The sequence below is a fragment of the Salmo trutta genome, chromosome 2 (genome assembly GCF_901001165.1).
Source record: "Salmo trutta chromosome 2, fSalTru1.1, whole genome shotgun sequence".
Classification (NCBI taxonomy): Eukaryota; Metazoa; Chordata; class Actinopteri; order Salmoniformes; family Salmonidae; genus Salmo; species Salmo trutta.
Window position 1 is genome coordinate 72,490,450 of NC_042958.1, and position 19,778 is coordinate 72,510,227.

At 43.3% G+C, this 19,778-nt stretch overlaps 1 protein-coding gene across 1 annotated transcript in view; it reads left to right on the forward strand.

Annotated features, from left to right (window-relative positions):
* Window positions 1-6,400, forward strand: part of nrg3b (neuregulin 3b) — a 428,509-nt gene extending 422,109 nt beyond the window's left edge. The window contains exon 9 of the mRNA XM_029714064.1: window positions 5,192-6,400. Coding sequence (XP_029569924.1) covers window positions 5,192-5,960 — 769 coding nt within the window. The 3' untranslated portion in view covers window positions 5,961-6,400. The remainder of the gene's footprint in view (window positions 1-5,191) is intronic.
* Window positions 6,401-19,778: the final 13,378 nt, after the last annotated feature.

Below are 19,778 nucleotides of genomic sequence, written 5' to 3' on the forward strand. Positions count from 1 at the left end.
ATAACACCAGCAAAAAAGGCCTGTAAAACAATCATACCATGTCTATAGTCATACTCTAAAGTAAGCTATTCCTATTTAACCAAAGAGTCTTTGTGCACGTCTGCTATTGTTTTGAATTCAACATACCAAAAGATACTGCTGGTTACCATTATTAGAATTTTTTCTTAGTAAATGCCAGAAAAACACCAGTTAAAAAGGCCTGTAAAACAAAGCATTGCCCAATCATATCTCCATGTCACTGACAATACTGACAACACTATTCTTATTTTACCAAGGAGGTTTAGTTAGCATAATTTGCTGGCAGCTTGGAACTTGAGTGACGATGTGACTATGTAAGATGTCTGTCATTATAGCAATCCCAAATACATCCCAAATGATACCCCTATTCCCTACATAGTGCACTACTTTGACCAATGACGTATTCATGGTTGCACCTCTATAAATCGGTCGCGTAACACCATTGTTATAAGCATTCTAAAATCAAATCAACGTTTATTGGTCACATGCACAGGATACAGGGTGAAAATGGTAATGTAAAATGGTTACTTGCAAGCTTTTCTCAATAGTGCAATACACATTTATATAAAAAAAGTTATAGAAAGTAGTACAAAAATCAAGATAAATTGTAATTTTAGGAAATATATATACAGTTGAAGTCGGAAATAAACATTGACTTAGGTTGGAGTCATTAAAACTCGTTTTTCAACCAGTCCACAAATTTCTTGTTAACAAACTATAGTTTTGGCAAGTCGGTTAGAACATCTACTTTGTGCATGACACAAGTAATTTTTCCAACAATTGTTTACAAACAGATTATTTCACTGTATCACAATTCCAGTGGGTAAGAAATGTACATACACTAAGTTGACTGTGCCTTTAAACAGCTTGGAAAATTCCAGAAAATGATGTCATGGCTTTAAAAGCTTCTGATAGACTAATTGACATCATTTGACATCATTTGAGTCAATTGGAGGTGTACCTGTGGATGTATTTCAAGGCCTACCTTCAAACTCAGTGCCTCTTTGCTTGACATCACGGAAAAATCAAAAGAAATCAGCAAAGACCTCAGAAAAACAATTGTAGACCTCCGCAAGTCTGGTTCATCCTTGGGAGCAATTTCCAAACACCTGAAGGTACCACGTTCATCTGTACAAACAATAGTACGCAAGTATAAATACCATGGGACCACGCAGCCGCCATACTGCTCAGGAAGGAGACGCATTCTGTCTCCTAGAGATTAACGTACTTTGGTGTGAAAAGTGCAAATCAATTCCAGAACAACAGCAAAGGACCTTGTGAAGATGCTGGGGAAAACAGGTACAAAAGTATCTATATCCACAGTAAAACGAGTCCTATATCGACATAACCTGAAAGGCCGCTCAGCAAGGAAGAAGCCACTGCTCCAAAACCGCCATGAAAAAGACAGACTACGGTTTGCAACTGCACATGGGGGCAAAGATTGTACTTTTTGGAGAAATGTCCTCTGGTCTGATGAAACAAAAATAGAACTGTTTGGCCATAATGACCATCGTTATGTTTGGAGGAAAAAGGGGGAGGCTTGCAAGCCAAAGATCAGCATCCCAATCGTGAAGCACGGGGGTGGCAGCATCATGTTGTGGGGGTGCTTTGCCGCAGGAGGGCCTGGTGCACTTCACAAAATAGATGGCACCATGAGGAAGGAAAATTATGTGGATATATTGAAGCAACTTCTCAAGACATCAGTCAGGAAGTTAAATCTTGGTCGCAAATGGGTCTTCCAAATGGACAATGACCCCAAGCAAACTTCCAAAGTTGTGGCAAAATGGCTTAAGGACAATAAAGTCAAGGTCTTTGAGTGGCCATCACAAAGCCCTGACCTGAATCCTATAGAAAATGTGTGGGCAGAACTGAAAAAGCATGTGCGAGGAAGGAGGCCTACAAACCTGACTCAGTTACACCAGCTCAGTCAGGAGGAATGGGCCAAAATTCACCCAACTTATTGTGGGAAGCTTGTGGAAGGCTACTCGAAACGTTTGACCCAAGTTAAACAATTTAAAGGCAATGCTACCGAATACTAATTGAGTGTATGTAAACTTCTGACCCACTGGGAATGTGATGAAAGAAATAAAAGCTGAAATAAATCACTCTCTACTATTATTCTGACATTTCACATTCTAAAAATAACATGGTGATCTTAACTGACCTAAGACAGGGATTTTTTACTAGAATGAAATGTCAGGAATTGTGAAAAACTGAGCTTAAATGTATTTGGCTAAGGTGTATGTAAACTTCTGACTTCAACTGTATATACAGTAAGAATATACAGTGGACTATGAAATGTGCTAAAGTTAGTAGTTACATGTTTGAACAGCTTAAATAATAATAAATTGTAGCAGCAAGTGTGTGTGTGTGTGTGTGTGTGTGTGTGTGTGTGTGTGTGTGTGTGTGTGTGTGTGTGTGTGTGTGTGTGTGTGTGTGTGTGTGTGTGTGTGTGTGTGTGTGTGAGAGAGCCCCGAAAGTTGAGTGGTGCCTAGTAATTCTTAAGGGTTAATTATTGTTTTGTCTAAATTACACTATAATGGCTTGGGAATAAGATTGCATTCCTAAATTAAGCAAATAATTAGTAGGAAACAACTTAGTCATCATTATGATGTTGTCAAATTTATTTTAGAGAGATGGCAATGTTGCCATTAGCTAGCAAACTTTGTCAAAAATACCTAGCAATGCTAATGTTAGCAAGCTTAAATCCAGTGCTTTTCCCTAAATCTTAGCTAGTTAGCAAATGCTATACCACATCTAAAGTCAATCTGACAACATCTCAATGATGACCAAAGGTTTTCCAGCAAATGATTTGCCTCCAATTGAAAATGCATTGAGTACAACGTTCAGTCAGGAGTCAGTCTTCAAAATAATGTTCAAAACAATATTGTGCTGAAACATGCATCCCATGAGTAGACCCTGGACAAAAGTAGTGCACTTCAAAATGAATAAGGTGTCATTTGGGATGTAACAATAGCTCTCCCAGAGCATATTTTGCACTTAAAAGTCCCTGGCAGTATTCTTATTAACATGCCAACCTGATTGAGTATCACAGTGACTTGTAAGATACACACTGCTGTCAAACTCTTTATATATGACCTATTTCCATAATTAACATTCTTAAACAGTGCAGCATGCAGGCAGCTCAGCATATTCTTTCAACGGCTGTGAGAAGATCTTCTCTTATAGCACTGCACAAACACACGCAAACACATACAGTATGCAGACTAGTATGCATGCATACACACACTATGCACACACACATTCAGTGTGCAGACTTTTCACGCATTACACACACACACACACACACAGTATGCAAGTGCACATGTAGAGTATGCACATTCCATCACGTGTGCGCACATACACACAGTATGTATTCACAAACAAACAAATACACACACACACACACATGCAGAGAGAGAGAACTAACTAGGATCATTTTTTTAAAAGCCGCAGAGGAGGAATCTGTAGCCATAGGCAATTATTGGTAACATGAGGCTTGCAAATGCTCGGGAACGAGTGGTATAAGAGTTTTTTTTTTCTTCACCGACGTGCAAAGATTGTGACAGTTATATTTGACTAGTTCAACAAATTAACCATTGATAACCCGTTTACAGATCCATCAGCAAAGCAAGTCCAATGGAAGTAGGACTGACCTATTTCTATACTTAACAGCCATACAACACTAACATCCCTCCCCCTTGTTGCCATGGAGACACCCTCTCTCTTGAAATTAGGAATGAGCAGTAAAAGATGGAGAGAGAGTGAAAGGGAGAGAGAGAGAACACAGAGACAGAGTTAGGGAGTGAAAAAGAGAGTGAGAGAGTGAGGGAGACAGAGAGAGGGAGAGGAAGGGAGAGAGAGATCAAAGAGAGAGAAAACAAGAGCGGGAAAATGGGCATGAGAAGTCACCTGTGTTTTCAATTTTGACAGTAAATCCCCATAGAGCATTGCCAGTTTCATTAAACACTGTCAGAAACACATATTTACCATTCACAGATGAAGAATGGATTGAAACCTAATTTGTCATGACAGTTATTTTTAGATATTTTATATAGGCTTCCACCTATAATACAGAAGAACAGGGAATGTAATTAAAAATGTAAACTCAGTTACGGTACAAACGGTCTCTGAAGTCAGACAATAATAATGGCTCACTCCTAAATGCTTGTTGAGTGGGTCTTAGTAGGTTTCACTAACAACGTATGAGATTTAAGACACTTTTTAGAGTTAGAGCTCAATACAGTACCATATGTTTCTGTGTCAGTATAGTATAATACATCTTATTCTAGTGACCTTGGACACAATAGTCTCTGGTGCATATGATTTAGGTTTGGTATGGGGTTTAAAAGACACAATCTTTTTTTTTTATTGTTTACTTGTTTCAGTCCAAAAACATCCCCAACACTTAAGCATAGAGATGGGGCTGGGGAAATGTAACCACTCTCAAAATCACAGCTGGAGCTATGGATACAAGGACCGACAGTCCACGAGAATGACATGATAGTTCAAAACTAGGATTCAAATGACAACATAAACATAATCGAGTAATATAACTTTAATGTGGGTTTTGGTAGAGTAAGACAATTGTACTAAGCTCCCAAAACATTTATAAGTTATATTCTTCAAGAATAATATTGCAGGAAATACCCCAGATTGTGCCTTTAAAGCCAGTTGGCATTATTTTACATTTTACTGTCAAATAGCATCTTCAACTCTGCAACACTTTCGGTTCTTCGGGCAACGCTCCTTGATTCATATGCACTCACCCACCTAATGCTAGGCCTAATTTCAACATTTCTGCTATCTGGACATTCAGGTATTCTTTCAGGCAGGTTTTCATATAGCCGCTCAAACCCGGGTCAGGCATACCCCAGCTTTGATGCTAAAGCCTTAAATCTCTGATAAGGTTGTCACAAGAGAAAGAATTTTCAGTTAAACATTTAAGCAGCCAGAGTAAACTGTCCATGCCGTAGATTATAAATAATTACAAAAGATTAGGAATTCCCAGATTTAAAAAAAATATTTAACCAGTGTACAGATGTTTTTTAGGCTTCAATTGTATGGTAAGGATTTATTTCTCTTGTGAAAATGAGAAATCATGCAATAAAGGTCTGGGAACAAAAGGTCATAATCTCCACCCATTTTATTTCTGTTCTCTGCATCCCTGCAGGTTTGACACTGGAAGGGATGGAGGTGACGATCGCCAGCACAGCAGGTTCCCGAATATGCAAACCATGTCTCGTTCTGAGAAGAAGGGATGGAGGGATGTTCCCTGCACCCGTCTTGACAGAGGAATAACACCCGCTCCTCCCTCTCTCCGCACACACTCCGTCCCCATCATCCCCTCTCTCCAGGAACACGACCGCGAGGGGGGTCACGTGGACGGGAGCAGGGAGAGGGTCTCGCATGGAGGAGGTCTTGCCAGGCCAGGTTACATGGCGCAGGCACCTGCCGGTGGCAGCAACCACACACCCCCTAACTCCTCCTCCTCCACCTCTGTGACTGTACTAGAGTTAGAGGACAGACCCAGTCATGTGCGTCCCTACAACATTAAGACTGCACTGGGGTCAGAGACAAGCCCTATTCACACGCACCAGGGCTCCTCTGAAACTCTAGTAGGGCCAGGGGACCCGTTCCAACACTCTAGCCTTGTGGCCTCTGGGACAGCAGAATCCGGATCAGGTGTTGCCGGGTTGAACAGCACAAACACTTTTATTGCTGTGACCGTGCTGGAGTCCAAGAAAAAGAGCATGCGGTATACACCCAGACTGCTCTACAGCTTTCCCAAGAGCAGGGGTCCTCAGGCAGGTGTCCAAAGAGAGGCCCAGGGGCTTGGTAAACAAAACGTCCCCCTGGTGAATGGAGGGGCAAACGGCTTCCTGTCAACAGTGGTGGGAAAAGGTGCTGGAATTTCTTGTGCCAAACCTTCTGCCAGCTGATTGGATTATTTCTCGCCAACTTGCAAGGAGAGACTCCGCCCACCTGCATCGATGACACGGGAGGGGGTAGGACCACCTGCTTAACTAATTGGCCCCTAGTTTCTGTAAAAGAGCCACAGCAGCCTGGACTGCAGAGAGGAATTAATTTATACATTTAAGACACTGAAAACACACACACGTATGTGAATAATGTGAAATAATGCAAACAGACATAAAGACCAGTGGGAGCTTGATATAAATGTGTATTTGAAAAAAATATAAATGATTTATATGCACTATTTAAACAAAGCTTCTACTTAGAAATCAAAATAGTGTGTCATCTCTGTTGTTTCTCTATTGTAAAGAAATCTAATTATACATGTCATATATATATATGTCCTATAAACATATATTTGACATGACGATGTGACAAAATAAAGACAAAGACTACAGTGTTAAAGGGTGTGTGGTTGATTGAATTTCTGAAACATATTTCAGATTAATCTTTGTTGTCTGTGTCTCAAGTCGGTGTGGGTATAGCCTAGTAAATTGTATAGAAAAATAAGTTTATCCTATATGACACATTATGTCAACAGGTGCTGCCTATGGGATTATTCACTGTGCTGAATGAGGTCTCTCTACTACATCTTCTTCCATCGACAGATGAATCAAGTCACACCCAGAGCATCTCATGCCAGACCACGGTGGTGTTCCTCCCCAGTAAAAGCAAGGTCCTCCATTTGATAAAGAGCGTCAGATGGATTTAATCATTTACTTGTTTATCTCTTCCCCAAAACAGCCTCGTTAATTAAAGTGCCGGTCTCATTAGTTTTGCATCAGCGATGAGAGCAGAAAAGTTTTTAACTAGCCAATCTTCAGGTGAGAATGTTTCTCAAGAGGAATTAATCAGGCAAAAGATGAAAGCACCGGCGCATGTCCCTGGTCCTGTTCACAACAAAGTAGAGCAACACAGAGGGAAAATGTTGTCTTTCCCTCCATATTAGTAGCACTTTTTTTCTCAACTGTTTTTTATCAGTTCTACAAGCAGCAAAATGAATGTGCAAAATGTACCGGTTACTAATGAGTGGGAAATGGGATGGTAGGATTGTAGAGGGTGAGTAGCCTACTCATACAGAAAGAACAAAAAAGTATTTTAGACGCCATTTTGATCAATCAAATCGTATTTGTCACATGCTTTGTAAACAACAGGTATAGACTAACAGTGAAATGCTTACTTATGGGCCCTTCCCAACAATGCAGAGAAAAATATAGAACAAATAATAACACAAGGAATAAATACACAATGAGTAACAATAACTTCAGGACCGAGTCGATGTGCAGGGGTACGAGGTAATTGATGTAGATAAGTACATTATAGACGTGACGATAGTCGCGTCTATATTAGGTTTTGATTGGCCAGTGCATGCAAGTGCGTTTTTCCCCTTTTCCCCGTCAATACTCCATATTCCTGAACGACATTTGGGACCTCAGCTGAGAACTTTATTCCCTAAATGGTCACCAGGTGGCACTGCGATCGGTTCGCACATTTTCTAAGAAAAAGCGTGTTTCATTTATTAGCATTATCCAATAGGCATTTTTTAAATGACCTCCAATAAATTCCACAAAGTTGTCCACAGTGACACTCGAACGATTAATTATGATCACCTCTTTCCGTTCGAAATACTCGAGAAAGGTGTTGTTAAAAACAACATTTTTCTCTGCATCTTTTACAGCAAACAATGATGGAAAGCTAACTAATTACATGGCGCTAACTGGCTAATATTTTATTTTTGTTAAAGGAGAAACAGATAAAGATAGACAGAATTAGGATTACAAATCATACGTTGTAATTCAAAGTGAAAAATGCAGCATTTCCTCATTGGCGATCTTTCTCTTCTATGTACCGAGCTGTGAGGCAAAACTGAAACCTAGCCACTCTCTTGTATCTTAGCAACAGTAGCTAGCTAGCTTGCTACACACGTTTTTTGCTAGCTAGCTAACGTTATATCCCAACAACATTGACGCTCAATATATTTATTTCTCAGCCATATCTAAGCCATATTCAACATTGAATTCAAGCAGGATAGCCTTTATTGAAATTGTTAGTTAACTTTGTAACGTTTGTCAGGCTCCCGGGTTTGCAGCATCGCATTAGTGGAAACTAAGACTGTTCTCGGGGCAGGTTGAAGCTAAATATGTTTGAGTCGTGTTGGGAGCAAGTATAGCATTTTAGCTAACCCTAACCCTTTTCATAACCTTAACCTAATTCTCCTAACCTGCCATGTTAATTATCCTAACCTGCTGCTTAAGTTCTCCTAACCTGTGCTACGAAAAGTCAAACCTGCCCTGAGAATAGTCTTGGTTTCCACTAATGGAATTACAGCCAGGGCTTCATGTCTCATCCGAGCAGCCCAGCTATAGCACAACTTGGCTAGCTAACTCGTTTTACCTTGACAAGATTGACCCTCCACATACAGTTATGTTCAATGATCTCAGCCACATTCACAATTCAATTCAAGGCAGATTAACTATTTAGCAGGATGAGCTCAGATCGGCTGGAAACATAGATTTTATTGTATCAAATCGACCTCTCCAACGTAGGTAGATAGCTAGTTAGCTACATTAGCCACTGCTCAAATTTCAATCAATAGAATAATGCCGCGACGGTTTCATCAAACAGAACTAGAATGTTATAGCTATGTCTATTCTTACCTTGATCGTCAGTATTAGCTACTCTTTGCCCATATCTCCAATATTATTTTAAGGCTCACCCTAAATAATACATGTCCAGGCAATGTGTTTCTGCACTAACATGGTTGTTGACTGTTGCAGCATCTTAGCCTGACTTATCCTGACTTCCTGACAATTGTGTAATTCATAAACAACATAGCTATTGAAATGCTGGCGGCAGGTGATGAGACTAGTTACAGAAAGTATTACAATACCAAAACATAAAAAACATTATGTTTCACTCAAGTCAACCTTAATAACAACATGATTGTAATACAGTAATCAGTACTATTGTCACACCCTGATCTGTTTCAGCTGTCTTGTGCTTGTCCCCACCCCCTCCAAGTGTCTCCCATTTTCCCCATTATTCCCTGTGCATTTGTACCTGCGTTTTCTGTTTGTCTGTTGCCAGTTTGTCTTGTCCTGTCAAGCCCTAACAGCATGTTCCCATGTTTTCTGTGGTCTAGTTTTAGTTTTTCTAAGTCTTTCCAGTTCTGACCTTTCTGCCTGTCCTGACCCTGATCCTGCCTGCCGTTCTGTACCTGCCCGACTCTGATTTGGATTACAACCGTTTGCCTGCATTGACTTACATTTTGCCTGTCCCTTGTACAATAACAAACTCTGAGACTCGTACTATCCGCCTCCTGTGTCTGCATCTGGGTCTTAGCTTGACTCCTGATAGTAAGAACTGTCCATGACTGACCAGCAGACTCGGACCAGCCCCGCAATGCCATCTCCTCCCAAGGAGACACCATTGGAAGACACAACGGCTTACTTCAAGGTCTTATGGAAGGATTCCAGACCTTGGTGAAATGCCATGACCGTGCCTTCAATAAATTCCTGGAGCAATTCCGTGGATTGTCTGTTAGGCAGCCAGCCTAATAGTAACCTCCCAGCCCCTCAGTAACCCCGCTGTCAGCAGCTCGTTTCTCCAGCCCACCTCGGCTTCCCGAGAACCCCGCTTACCTCCTCCGGAACGCTTCGCTGGAGATTCAGGAACCTGTCTGAAGTTTCTCTCCAAGTGCTCCCTCATCTTCGAGCTACAGCCCTCGTCCTTTCCCTCGAACCGCTCGAAGATAGCGTATCTTATAACGCTGATGTCCGGGAGGGCTCTCGCCTGGGCTACGGCGGTGTGGGAACAACAATCTGCCGTGTGCTGCAGGCTGAAGGAGTTTGTGGCAGAGGTGAAAAAGGTTATCATTTCTCCCTTGTCCGGGAGAGAGGCTGCTCGGAAGCTATTCCTGCCTCGTCAAGACTCCCGTAGTGTGACAGACTATGCGGTTTATTTCTGCACGTTGGCCACCAAGAGGAGGTTAACCTGTTTGGGGTAGGGGGCAGTATTGAGAATTTTGGAAAAAATATGTTCCCATTTTTAACTGCCTCCTACACCAACTCAGAAGCTAGAATATGCATATTATTGTTCAGGTTTGGATAGAAAACACTCTGAATTTTCTAAAACTGTTTGAATGGTGTCTGTGAGTATAACAGAACTCCTATGGCAGGCAAAAACCTGACAAGGTTTCAAGCAGGAAGTACCCTGTCTGACAAGGAGTCGTGCGTCTTGCATCTTTTTATTGAAAAGTAAGGATCTTAGCTGTAACGTGACAATTCCCAGGGCTCCAATAGGCTCTCAGAGCCCGCGAAATAACTGAAGGTTTACGAGGGAGCCTCAGGTTGAAACAGATTATCGCCTTTTGTAAGTGGATGCTCCGAGGACCTTTGAATGATGCGCGTGCATGAGTCGCTTCTGAGGAGAAATTTTATTCGGCTGTTTAGGCTCAATGCATACTCCCGGTCGGAATATTATCACTAATCTACGAGTTGAATGGCATAAAAATTGGTTTTAAACAGCGGTTGACATGCTTCGAAGTACGGTAATGGAATAGTTAGACATTTTTGACACGCCAATGCGCCATGCGCGGGACCGCGAAGAAGCATTCTAGAACTCACGAACAAAACGTCGCTGTTTGGATATAACGATGGATTATTTGGGACCAAACCAACATTTGTTATTGAAGTAGAAGTCCTGGCAGTGTATTCTGATGAAGAACAAGCAAGGTAAGAACATTTTTCTTATAGGAAATGTGATTTTGGTGGATGCTGACCTGGGTGGGTATCTAAATAGCTAGCCCTGTAATGCCGGGCTATGTACTTAGATTATTGCAAAATGTGCTTCATCCGAAAAGCTATTTTAAAATCGGACATATCGAGTGCATAGAGGAGTAATGTATCTATAATTCTTAAAATAATTGTTATGCTTTTTGTGAACGTTTATCGTGAGTAATTTAGCAAACTGTTAGTAAATTCAACGGAAGTTTGCCGGGGGTTATGCGTTTTCTGAACGTCACATGCTAATGCAAAAAGCTGTTTTTTGATATAAATATGAACTTGATTGAACAGACATGCATGTATTGTATAACACAATGTCCTAGGTGTGTCATCTGATGAAGATCATCAAAGGTTAGTGCTGCATTTAGCTGTGGTTTGGGTTTTTGTGACATTATATGCTAGCTTGAAAAATGGCTGTCTGATTTTTTCTGGCTGGGCACTCTGCTGACATAATCTAATGTTTTGCTTTCGTTGTAAAGCCTTTTTGAAATCGGACAGTGGGGTTAGATTAACGAGATTCTTGTCTTTAAATAGCCGTAAAATAGTCATATGTTTGAGAAATTGAAGTAATAGTATTTCTAACGATTCAAAAATCGCGCCACTGGAATTTCAGTTGCTGTTACGTAGGTGGGACGAAATCGTCCCACATACCCCAGAGAGGTTAAAGACAAACTACCAGCCTGGGAGCTGCCCACGGATCTTGATTCACTCATCGCCTTGACCATTCAGATCGATGGGTGGCTACGGGAACATAGGAGGGAGAAGAGGTCTGACTCCGGTCCCACTCGATCGCACAAGGATCCCACCTCGCCTCTGAGGAATCCCAGAAGTTCCCGGCATATACGTGACCGAGAGAATCCGAGGTTACCTGAGTTCCCCCAGGAATCTCAGAGGTCTGCCGACTCACCTCTTCCGGAGCCTATGCAACTCGGCAGAAATAGATTGTCTCCTGCTGAACGTTTACGCAGAGTTGTCTGTATTGTGGGACTACAGGTCATTACGTGTCTACCTGTCCATTAAAAGATCAAGCCCATCACTAGGTACGAGTACGCAGGTGGGCCATACAGAGAATTTCCCATCTCCCCTTACTCGTACCCCTCCTGCTGTGGGGTGACCAGTCAAAATCTCTCCGGGTACTCATTGACTCTGGGGCCGACGATAGTTTTATGGATACTACCCTGTTGTCAGAGCTCATCGTCTTCACCATTAAGATCGATGGGCAACTATGGGAACGAAGGGAGGAGAGGAGATATGATTTCACTCGCCCAAGAAAGGATTCCACCTCGCCTCCGAGGCATCCCGGAAGTCCCCAACGACTCCATTGCCGAGAGAACCCAAGGCTATCCAAGTTCCCCCGAGAGGGGAAGGTTGCCGATTCACCTCTTCCCGAGCCAATTGAACTAGGCAGAGCTAGGCTGTCTCCAGCCAAACGGGTATACAGGATTCACACAAAGAGTTGCCAGTATTACGGGACTACTGGTCATTTCGTCTCCGCCTCTCCACTAAAAGACTAGGCTCACAGGTAGGGGCGAGTACTCTGGTGGCCCATATGGAGACTTTTTCCTCTCCCCTTACTTGTATCCCTTTTCATGCCATTTTGCTGTGAGGAAACCAGTCAAAATCTCTCCTGGTACTCAGAATCTGGGGCCGATTAGAGCTTTATGGACGCTAACCTGGCGTCCGAGCTAGGCATCCCCACTCAGCCCCTCTCCATTCCCACGGACGTTAGAGCGTTGGATGGGCGCTCTATAGGCCGAGTCACCCATAATACCACCCCATTAACCTAAGAGTGTCAGGGATCCACAGCGAGACGATCCAATTCCTGCTCCTCAGGTTCCTGTGGTATTGGGATTCTCTTGGCTCCAGCGACACAATCCCCGTATTGACTGGTCTGCTGGTGCCATCATGGGTTGGAGTCCGTTCTGCCACGCTCAGTGCCTGAAGTCAGGGCAGCCTACCTTGGGACATCTTCCTGGGGGCTCGGAAGTTGCCCTGGACCTCTCCGCCATTCCTGCGGAGTACCATGACCTCCTCCGGGAGTTCAGTAAGGCTCGGGCCACTTAGCTTCCGCCGCACCAACCCTATGACTGCGGGATTGACCTTCTCCCAGGCACCATTCCGCCCCTGGGACGACCGTACTCTCTGTCGGGTCCGGAGACCAAGGCTATGGAGACCTACATTGAGGACTCCCTAGCTGCAGGGTTCATCCGTCCTTCTGCCTCCCCCGCAGGCACAGGGTTCTTCTTTGTGGAGAAGAAGGACAAAACCCTGCACTCTCCTTTGAGTATTCCCTGGGTTATCAGCCCCTGCTCTTCCCTGAGCAAGAGGAAGAGGTTGGCATACCTTCGGCCCAGATGTTTGTCCACCGCTGTCGTCATACCTCTCAAGACCACCTTCAGGTATCGACAACAAGCGGACCACCACCGAACCCCGGCTCCCCGGTATTGTCTCGAGCAGAAGGTATGGCTGTCCACCCGGGACCTGCCCCTCCGGGTAGAGTCCCGCAAACTTTCCTACCGGTTAATCGGCCCTTTCCACATCTCCAAGGTCATATGCCCTTGTGCTGTTCATCTTCTGTTTCCCCGTAGCCTCCATATACATCCCACTTTTCATGTGTCTAAAATCAAACCCATGTCTCACAGGCCTTTGTCTCCTGTTTCCAGGCCCACCACTCTCCCCCGTCTCATCGATGGCCTAAAGGCCTACATGGTGAGGCGTCTCCTGAAGGTTCTACCTTGGGGCAGAGGATTCTAGTACCTGGTTGACTGGGAAGGTTATGGCCCGGAGGAGTGGTGATGGGTCCCTGCTAGGGACATCCTGGACCCAGGCCTCATCGCTGATTTCCAACGTCGGCACCCCGGTCAACCAGGTATGCACCCAGATAGGATGCAAGGTGACGCACCTAGAGGGGGGGTACTGTCACACCCTGATCTGTTTCACCAGTCTTTGTGCTTGTCTCCACCCCCCTCCAGGTGTCGCCCATCTTCCCCATTATCGCCAGTGTATTTATACCTGTGTTCTCTGTTTGTCTGTTACCAGTTTGTTTTGTCCGTCAAGCTTACCAGCGTTTTTCGCCTTGCTCCTGTCTTTTTCTATAGTTCCTGTTTTCTAGTTTTCCAGGTTTTTACCATTCTGCCTGCCCTGACCCTGAGCCTGCCTGCCGTTCTGTACCTTGTCATACCGCCCTGGATTATTGACCTCTGCCTGCCTTGACACTGAGACTGCCTGCCGTTCTGTACGGTTTGACACTGATCTGGATTACTGACCTCTGCTTGCCCTTGACCTGTCATTTTGCCTGTCCCTGTTCTAGTAATACACTTTTGTTACTTCGACACTGTCTGCATCTGGGTCTTCCCTAAAATGTGATAGGGAGTTTTTCCTAGCCACCGTGCTTCTACACCTGCATTGCTTGCTGTTTAGGGTTTTAGGCTTGGTTTCTGTACAGCACTTTGTGACATCAGTTGATGTAAGAAGGGCTTTATAAATACATTTGATTGATACACTGTGTCTGTCACCAGAGTGGTATACCACAAAGCAAGCTAGATCTACTCAGGGTTTTCAAAAGCTAGCCCGATTTAGTTTGCTTCATATTCCAGGTCAGGCTTCATCCGTATTACGAGGGTGGATATTGCTTGCCCTTCTGCCTGCCACTAACTCTAGCAAACTTGTAACTGCACGTGTATGTTGCACATGGCTAGTCGAACGCCAAACTTTTCATTGAGACAATGCTGAAACATCAACCCATTGGTGAGTCAGTGCCACATTTTAATTTGTGCCGAAATCAAAATGAAAGAAAAGTTTTCTTGCAAATTCAGCAGGCTATGGTATGAAATGGGCTTTTAGAAGTGCTCTCTTTATATTATTAATTATAGTTAATTTTATTTTTATTTTACCTTTATTTAACTAGGCAAGTCAGTTAATCGTACCTGTCGACAACTTCCGGTGAAATTGGAAGGCGCACAATTCAAATAAAAAATCATAAAGATTATGGAAATTAAACATCTAGGTACATACAAGTGTCTTATATTGGTTAAAAGCTTCAATTCTTGTTAATCTAACTGCAATGTCCGATTTACAATAGGCTTTACAGCGAAAGCATGCCATGCGATTGTTTGAGGACAGCGCCCCACATCAAAATATTTTTCAACCAGCACAGGCTGGTTGTCAATGGACAAGCACCTTTTTCCCACTCCAATTGCTCCATATGGAACAGCTTGTTGCTTTGTGGCCCTAGACATACAGTAAAATTCAGAGATTATTCAGCCCCCTTCCATTTTTCCACATTTTGTCAATTTACAGCCTTGTTCTAAAATGGGTGAAATACATTTTTTCCCTCATCAATCGACACACAATACCCAATAATGACAAAGCGAAAACAGTTTTTAAATTAAAATAAAAAACAGAAATACCTTATTTACATAAGTATTCAGACTCTTTGCTATGAGACTCGAAATTGAGCTCAGGTGCATCCTGTTTCCATTGATCATCCTCGATATGTTTCTACAACTTCATTGGAGTCCATCTGTGGTAAATTCAATTGATTGGACATGATTTAGAAAGGCACACACCTGTTTACATAAGGTCCCACAATTGACAGTGTATGTCAGAGAAAAAAGCAAGCAATGAAGTCAAAGAAATTGTCCTTAGAGCTCCGAGACAGGATTGTGACGAGGCACAGATCTGGGAAAGGGTACCAAAAAATGTCTGCAACATTGAAGGTCCCCAAGAACATTATTAAGAAGTTTGGAAACACCAAGACTCTACCTAGAGCTGGCCGCCCAGCCAAACTGAGCAATCGGGGAGAAGGGCCTTGGTCAGGGAGGTGACTAAGAACCCAATGGTCATTCTGACAGAGCTCCAGAGGTCCTCTGTGGACATGGAAGAAACTTCCAGAAGGACAACCATCTCTGCAGCACTCCACCAATCAGGCTTTTATGGTAGTGGCCAGATGGAAGCCACTCCTCAGTAAAAGGCACATGACAGCCCGCTTGGAGATTGCCAAAAGGCACATACAGTGGGGCAAAAAAGTATTTAGTCAGCCACCAATTGTGCAAGTTCTCCCACTTAAAAAGATGAGAGAGGCCTGTAATTTTCATCATAGGTACACTTCAACTATGACAGACAAAATGAGGAAAAAAATCCAGAAAATCACATTGTAGGATTTGTAATGAATTTATTTGCAAATTATGGTGGAAAATAAGTATTTGGTCAACAACAAAAGTTTCTCTCAATACTTTGTTACATACCCTTAGTTGGCAATGACACAGGTCAAACGTTTTCTGTAAGTCTTCACAAGGTTTTCACACACTGTTGCTGGTATTTTGGCCCATTCCTCCATGCAGATCTCCTCTAGAGCAGTGATGTTTTGGGGCTGTCGCTGGGCAACACGGACTTTCAACTCCCTCCAAAGATTTTCTATGGGGTTGAGATCTGGAGACTGGCTAGGCCACTCCAGGACCTTGAAATGCTTCTTACGAAGCCACTCCTTCGTTGCCCGGGCGGTGTGTTTGGGATCATTGTCATGCTGAAAGACCCAGCCACGTTTCATCTTCAATGCCCTTGCTGATGGAAGGAGGTTTTCACTCAAAATCTCACAATACATGGCCCCATTCATTCTTTCCTTTACACGGATCAGTCGTCCTGGTCCCTTTGCGGAAAAACAGCCCCAAAGCATGATGTTTCCACCCCCATGCTTCACAGTAGGTATGGTGTTCTTTGGATGCAACTCAGCATTCTTTGTCCTCCAAACACGACGAGTTGAGTTTTTACCAAAAATGTACATTTTGGTTTCATCTGACCATATGACATTCTCCCAATCCTCTTCTGGATTATCCAAATGCTCTCTAGCAAACTTCAGACGGGCTTGGACATGTACTGGCTTAAGCAGGGGGACACGTCTGGCACTGCAGGATTTGAGTCCCTGGCAGCGTAGTGTGTTACTGATGGTAGGCTTTGTTACTTTGGTCCCAGTTCTCTGCAGGTCATTCACTAGATCCCCCCGTGTGGTTCTGGGATTTTTGCTCACCGTTCTTGTGATCATTTTGACCCCACAGGGTGAGATCTTGCGTGGAGCCCCAGATCGAGGGAGATTATCAGTGGTCTTGTATGTCTTCCATTTCCTAATAATTGCTCCCACAGTTCATTTCTTCAAACCAAGCTGCTTACCTATTGCAGATTAAGTCTTCCCAGCCTGGTGCAGGTCTACAATTTTGTTTCTGGTGTCCTTTGACAGCTCTTTGGTCTTGGCCATAGTGGAGTTTGGAGTGTGACTCGGAGGTTGTGGACAGGTGTCTTTTATACTGATAACAAGTTCAAACAGGTGCCATTAATACAGGTAACGAGTGGAGGACAGAGGAGCCTCTTAAAGAAAAAGTTACAGTTCTGTGAGAGCCTGAAATCTTGCCTGTTTTTTAGGTGACCAAATACTTATTTTCCACCATAATTTGCAAATAAATTCAGTACAAATCCTACAATGTGATTTTATTTTCTCCTTTTGTCTGTCATAGTTGACGTGTACCTATGATGAAAATTACAGGCCTCTCTCATCTTTTTAAGTGGGAGAACTTGCACAATTGGTGGCTGACTAAATACTTTTTTGCCCCACTGTAAAGGACTCTCAGACCATCAGAACCAAGATGTGGTGGTCTGATGAAACCAAGATTGAATTCTTTGGCCTGAATGCCAAGTGTCACGTCTGGAAGAAACCCGGCACCATTCCTACAGTTCAGCATGGTAGTGGCAGCATCATGCTGTGGGGATGTTTTTCAGCGGCAGGGACTGGGAGACTAGTCAGGATCAAGGGAAAGATGAACGGAGCAGAGTACAGAGATATCCTTAATGAAAACCTGCTTCAGAGTACTCAGGACCTCAGACTGGGACAAAGGTTCTCCTTCCAACAGGACAATGACCCTAAGCACACAGACAACACATTGCAGGAGTGGTTCGGGGCAAGTCTCTGAATGTCCTTGAGTGGCGCAGCCAGAGCCCGGACTTGAACCCGATCGAACATCTCTGGAGTGACCTGAAAATAGCTGCGCAACGACGCTCTCTATCCAACCTGACAGATCTTGAGAGGATCTGCAGAGTAGAATGAGAGAAACTCCCCAAATACAGGTGTGCCAAGCTTGTAGCATTGTACCCAAGAAGACTCGATGCTGTAATCGCTGCCAATGGTGCTTCAAGAAAGTACTGAGTAAAGGGTCTGAACACTTGTGTAAATGTGATATTTAAGTATTACATTTTTATACATTTGCAAACATTTCTTAAAACCAGTTTTTGCTTTTTCATTATGGTGTATAGATTATAGTGTATAGATTGTTGAGGGGGAAAAAATGAACTTAATCCAATTAAGAATAAGGCTGTAACGTAACAAAATTTGAAAAAAGTCAAGGGGTCTGAATACTTTCCGAATGCACTGTTTAAGCCATATAGTGGTTTTTTAACCTCTAGCCCTGGTAATTTGACTGTTAATTAAAACTTGTTAGGGCTAGGGTCCTTTTTTCAGAATTTTCACCTGACTGACGTGCCCAAAGTAAACTGCCTGTTACTCAGGCCCAGAAGCCAGGATATGTATATAATTGGTATCATTGGATAGAAAACAATTTGACGTTTGTAGAAATGTTAAAATAATGTATGAGATCCTGAATTGCTGGGAGCTCGGCCCCAGTGTAATACTTGGCCGTACACACTACCCTCTGTAGCGCCTTGCGAACGGATGCCAAGCAGTTTCCATACCAAGCAGTGATGCAGCCAGTTAAGATGCTCTCAATGGTGCAGCTGTAGAACTTTGAGGATCTGAGGGCTTATGCCAAATCTTTGCGAGCATTGGTGCTTTGGCATACATTTTCTTTGGTGGACTTTCAGGACACTCAAGAACATCTTACATTAAAAGTAGGCCTACATAAAATCAAGTGCAGTACATAAAATCAAGTGCATCAATAAAAGTGCAATTTAAAATCAAAGGACCAGACGAAACAGGACAGATAAAGAGGGAGGGTTTGGGTTTAGGATAAATGTTTAGGGGGTAGGGTTGGGAATAGGATACGGACCCAGTTTAGGGTAAGGATTAGAGTTTGGAGGGGACACATAGGGATAAATACACTCTTAGAAAAAAAGGTTCTAAGTAGAACCATATAGGGTTCTTCGGTTTGTCCCCGTAGGAGAAACCTTTTTGGTGCTAGGTAGAACCCTCTATGAAGGGTTCGTCATAGAAATGTCTGTTGAAGATGTCCTCCTGTGATTTTTTTTGCTTTTCCTGTTGTAAAGTGATATACCAAATATAAATACAGTAAAGTTGTCACGCTCGTCGTAAGAATGATGACTGTGCCTTTAAACAGGTGGTGGGACACAATGCAGATAGCCCGGTTAGCCAATGTGCGGGGGCACTGGTTGGTCGGGCAAATTGAGGTAGTATGTACATGAATGTATAGTTAAAGTGACTATGCATATATGATAAACAGAGAGTAGCAGCAGCATCGTAAAAGCTGGGTTGGGGGGGCACACAATGCAAATAGTCCGGGTAGCCATTTGATTTCCTGTTCAGGAGTCTTATGGCACGGGGGTAAAAACTGTTGAGAAGACTTTTTGGCACTCCGGTACCGCTTGCCATGCAGTAGTAGAGAGACCAATCTATGACAGGAGTGGCTGGGGTCTTTGACAATTTTTAGGGACATCCTCTGACACCGCTTGGTATAGAGGTCCTGGATGGCAGGCAGCTTAGCCCCAGTGATGTACTGGGCCATATGCACTACCCCCTGTAGTGCCTTGAGGTCGGAGGCCGAGCAATTGCCGTACCAGGCAGTTATGCTTTCAGTACTAGACTCATTCTGTGATACTTTGGGTGGACAACATGTCAGTTCATGCTGCAAGAGCTCTGATAGGTTGGAGGATGTCCTCCGGAAGTAGTCCTAATTACTGTGTAAACCTATGGAAGGGGGTGAGAACCACGAGCCACCTAGTTTTTTTTTATTGAAGTCAATGTACCCAGAAGAGGATGGAAAG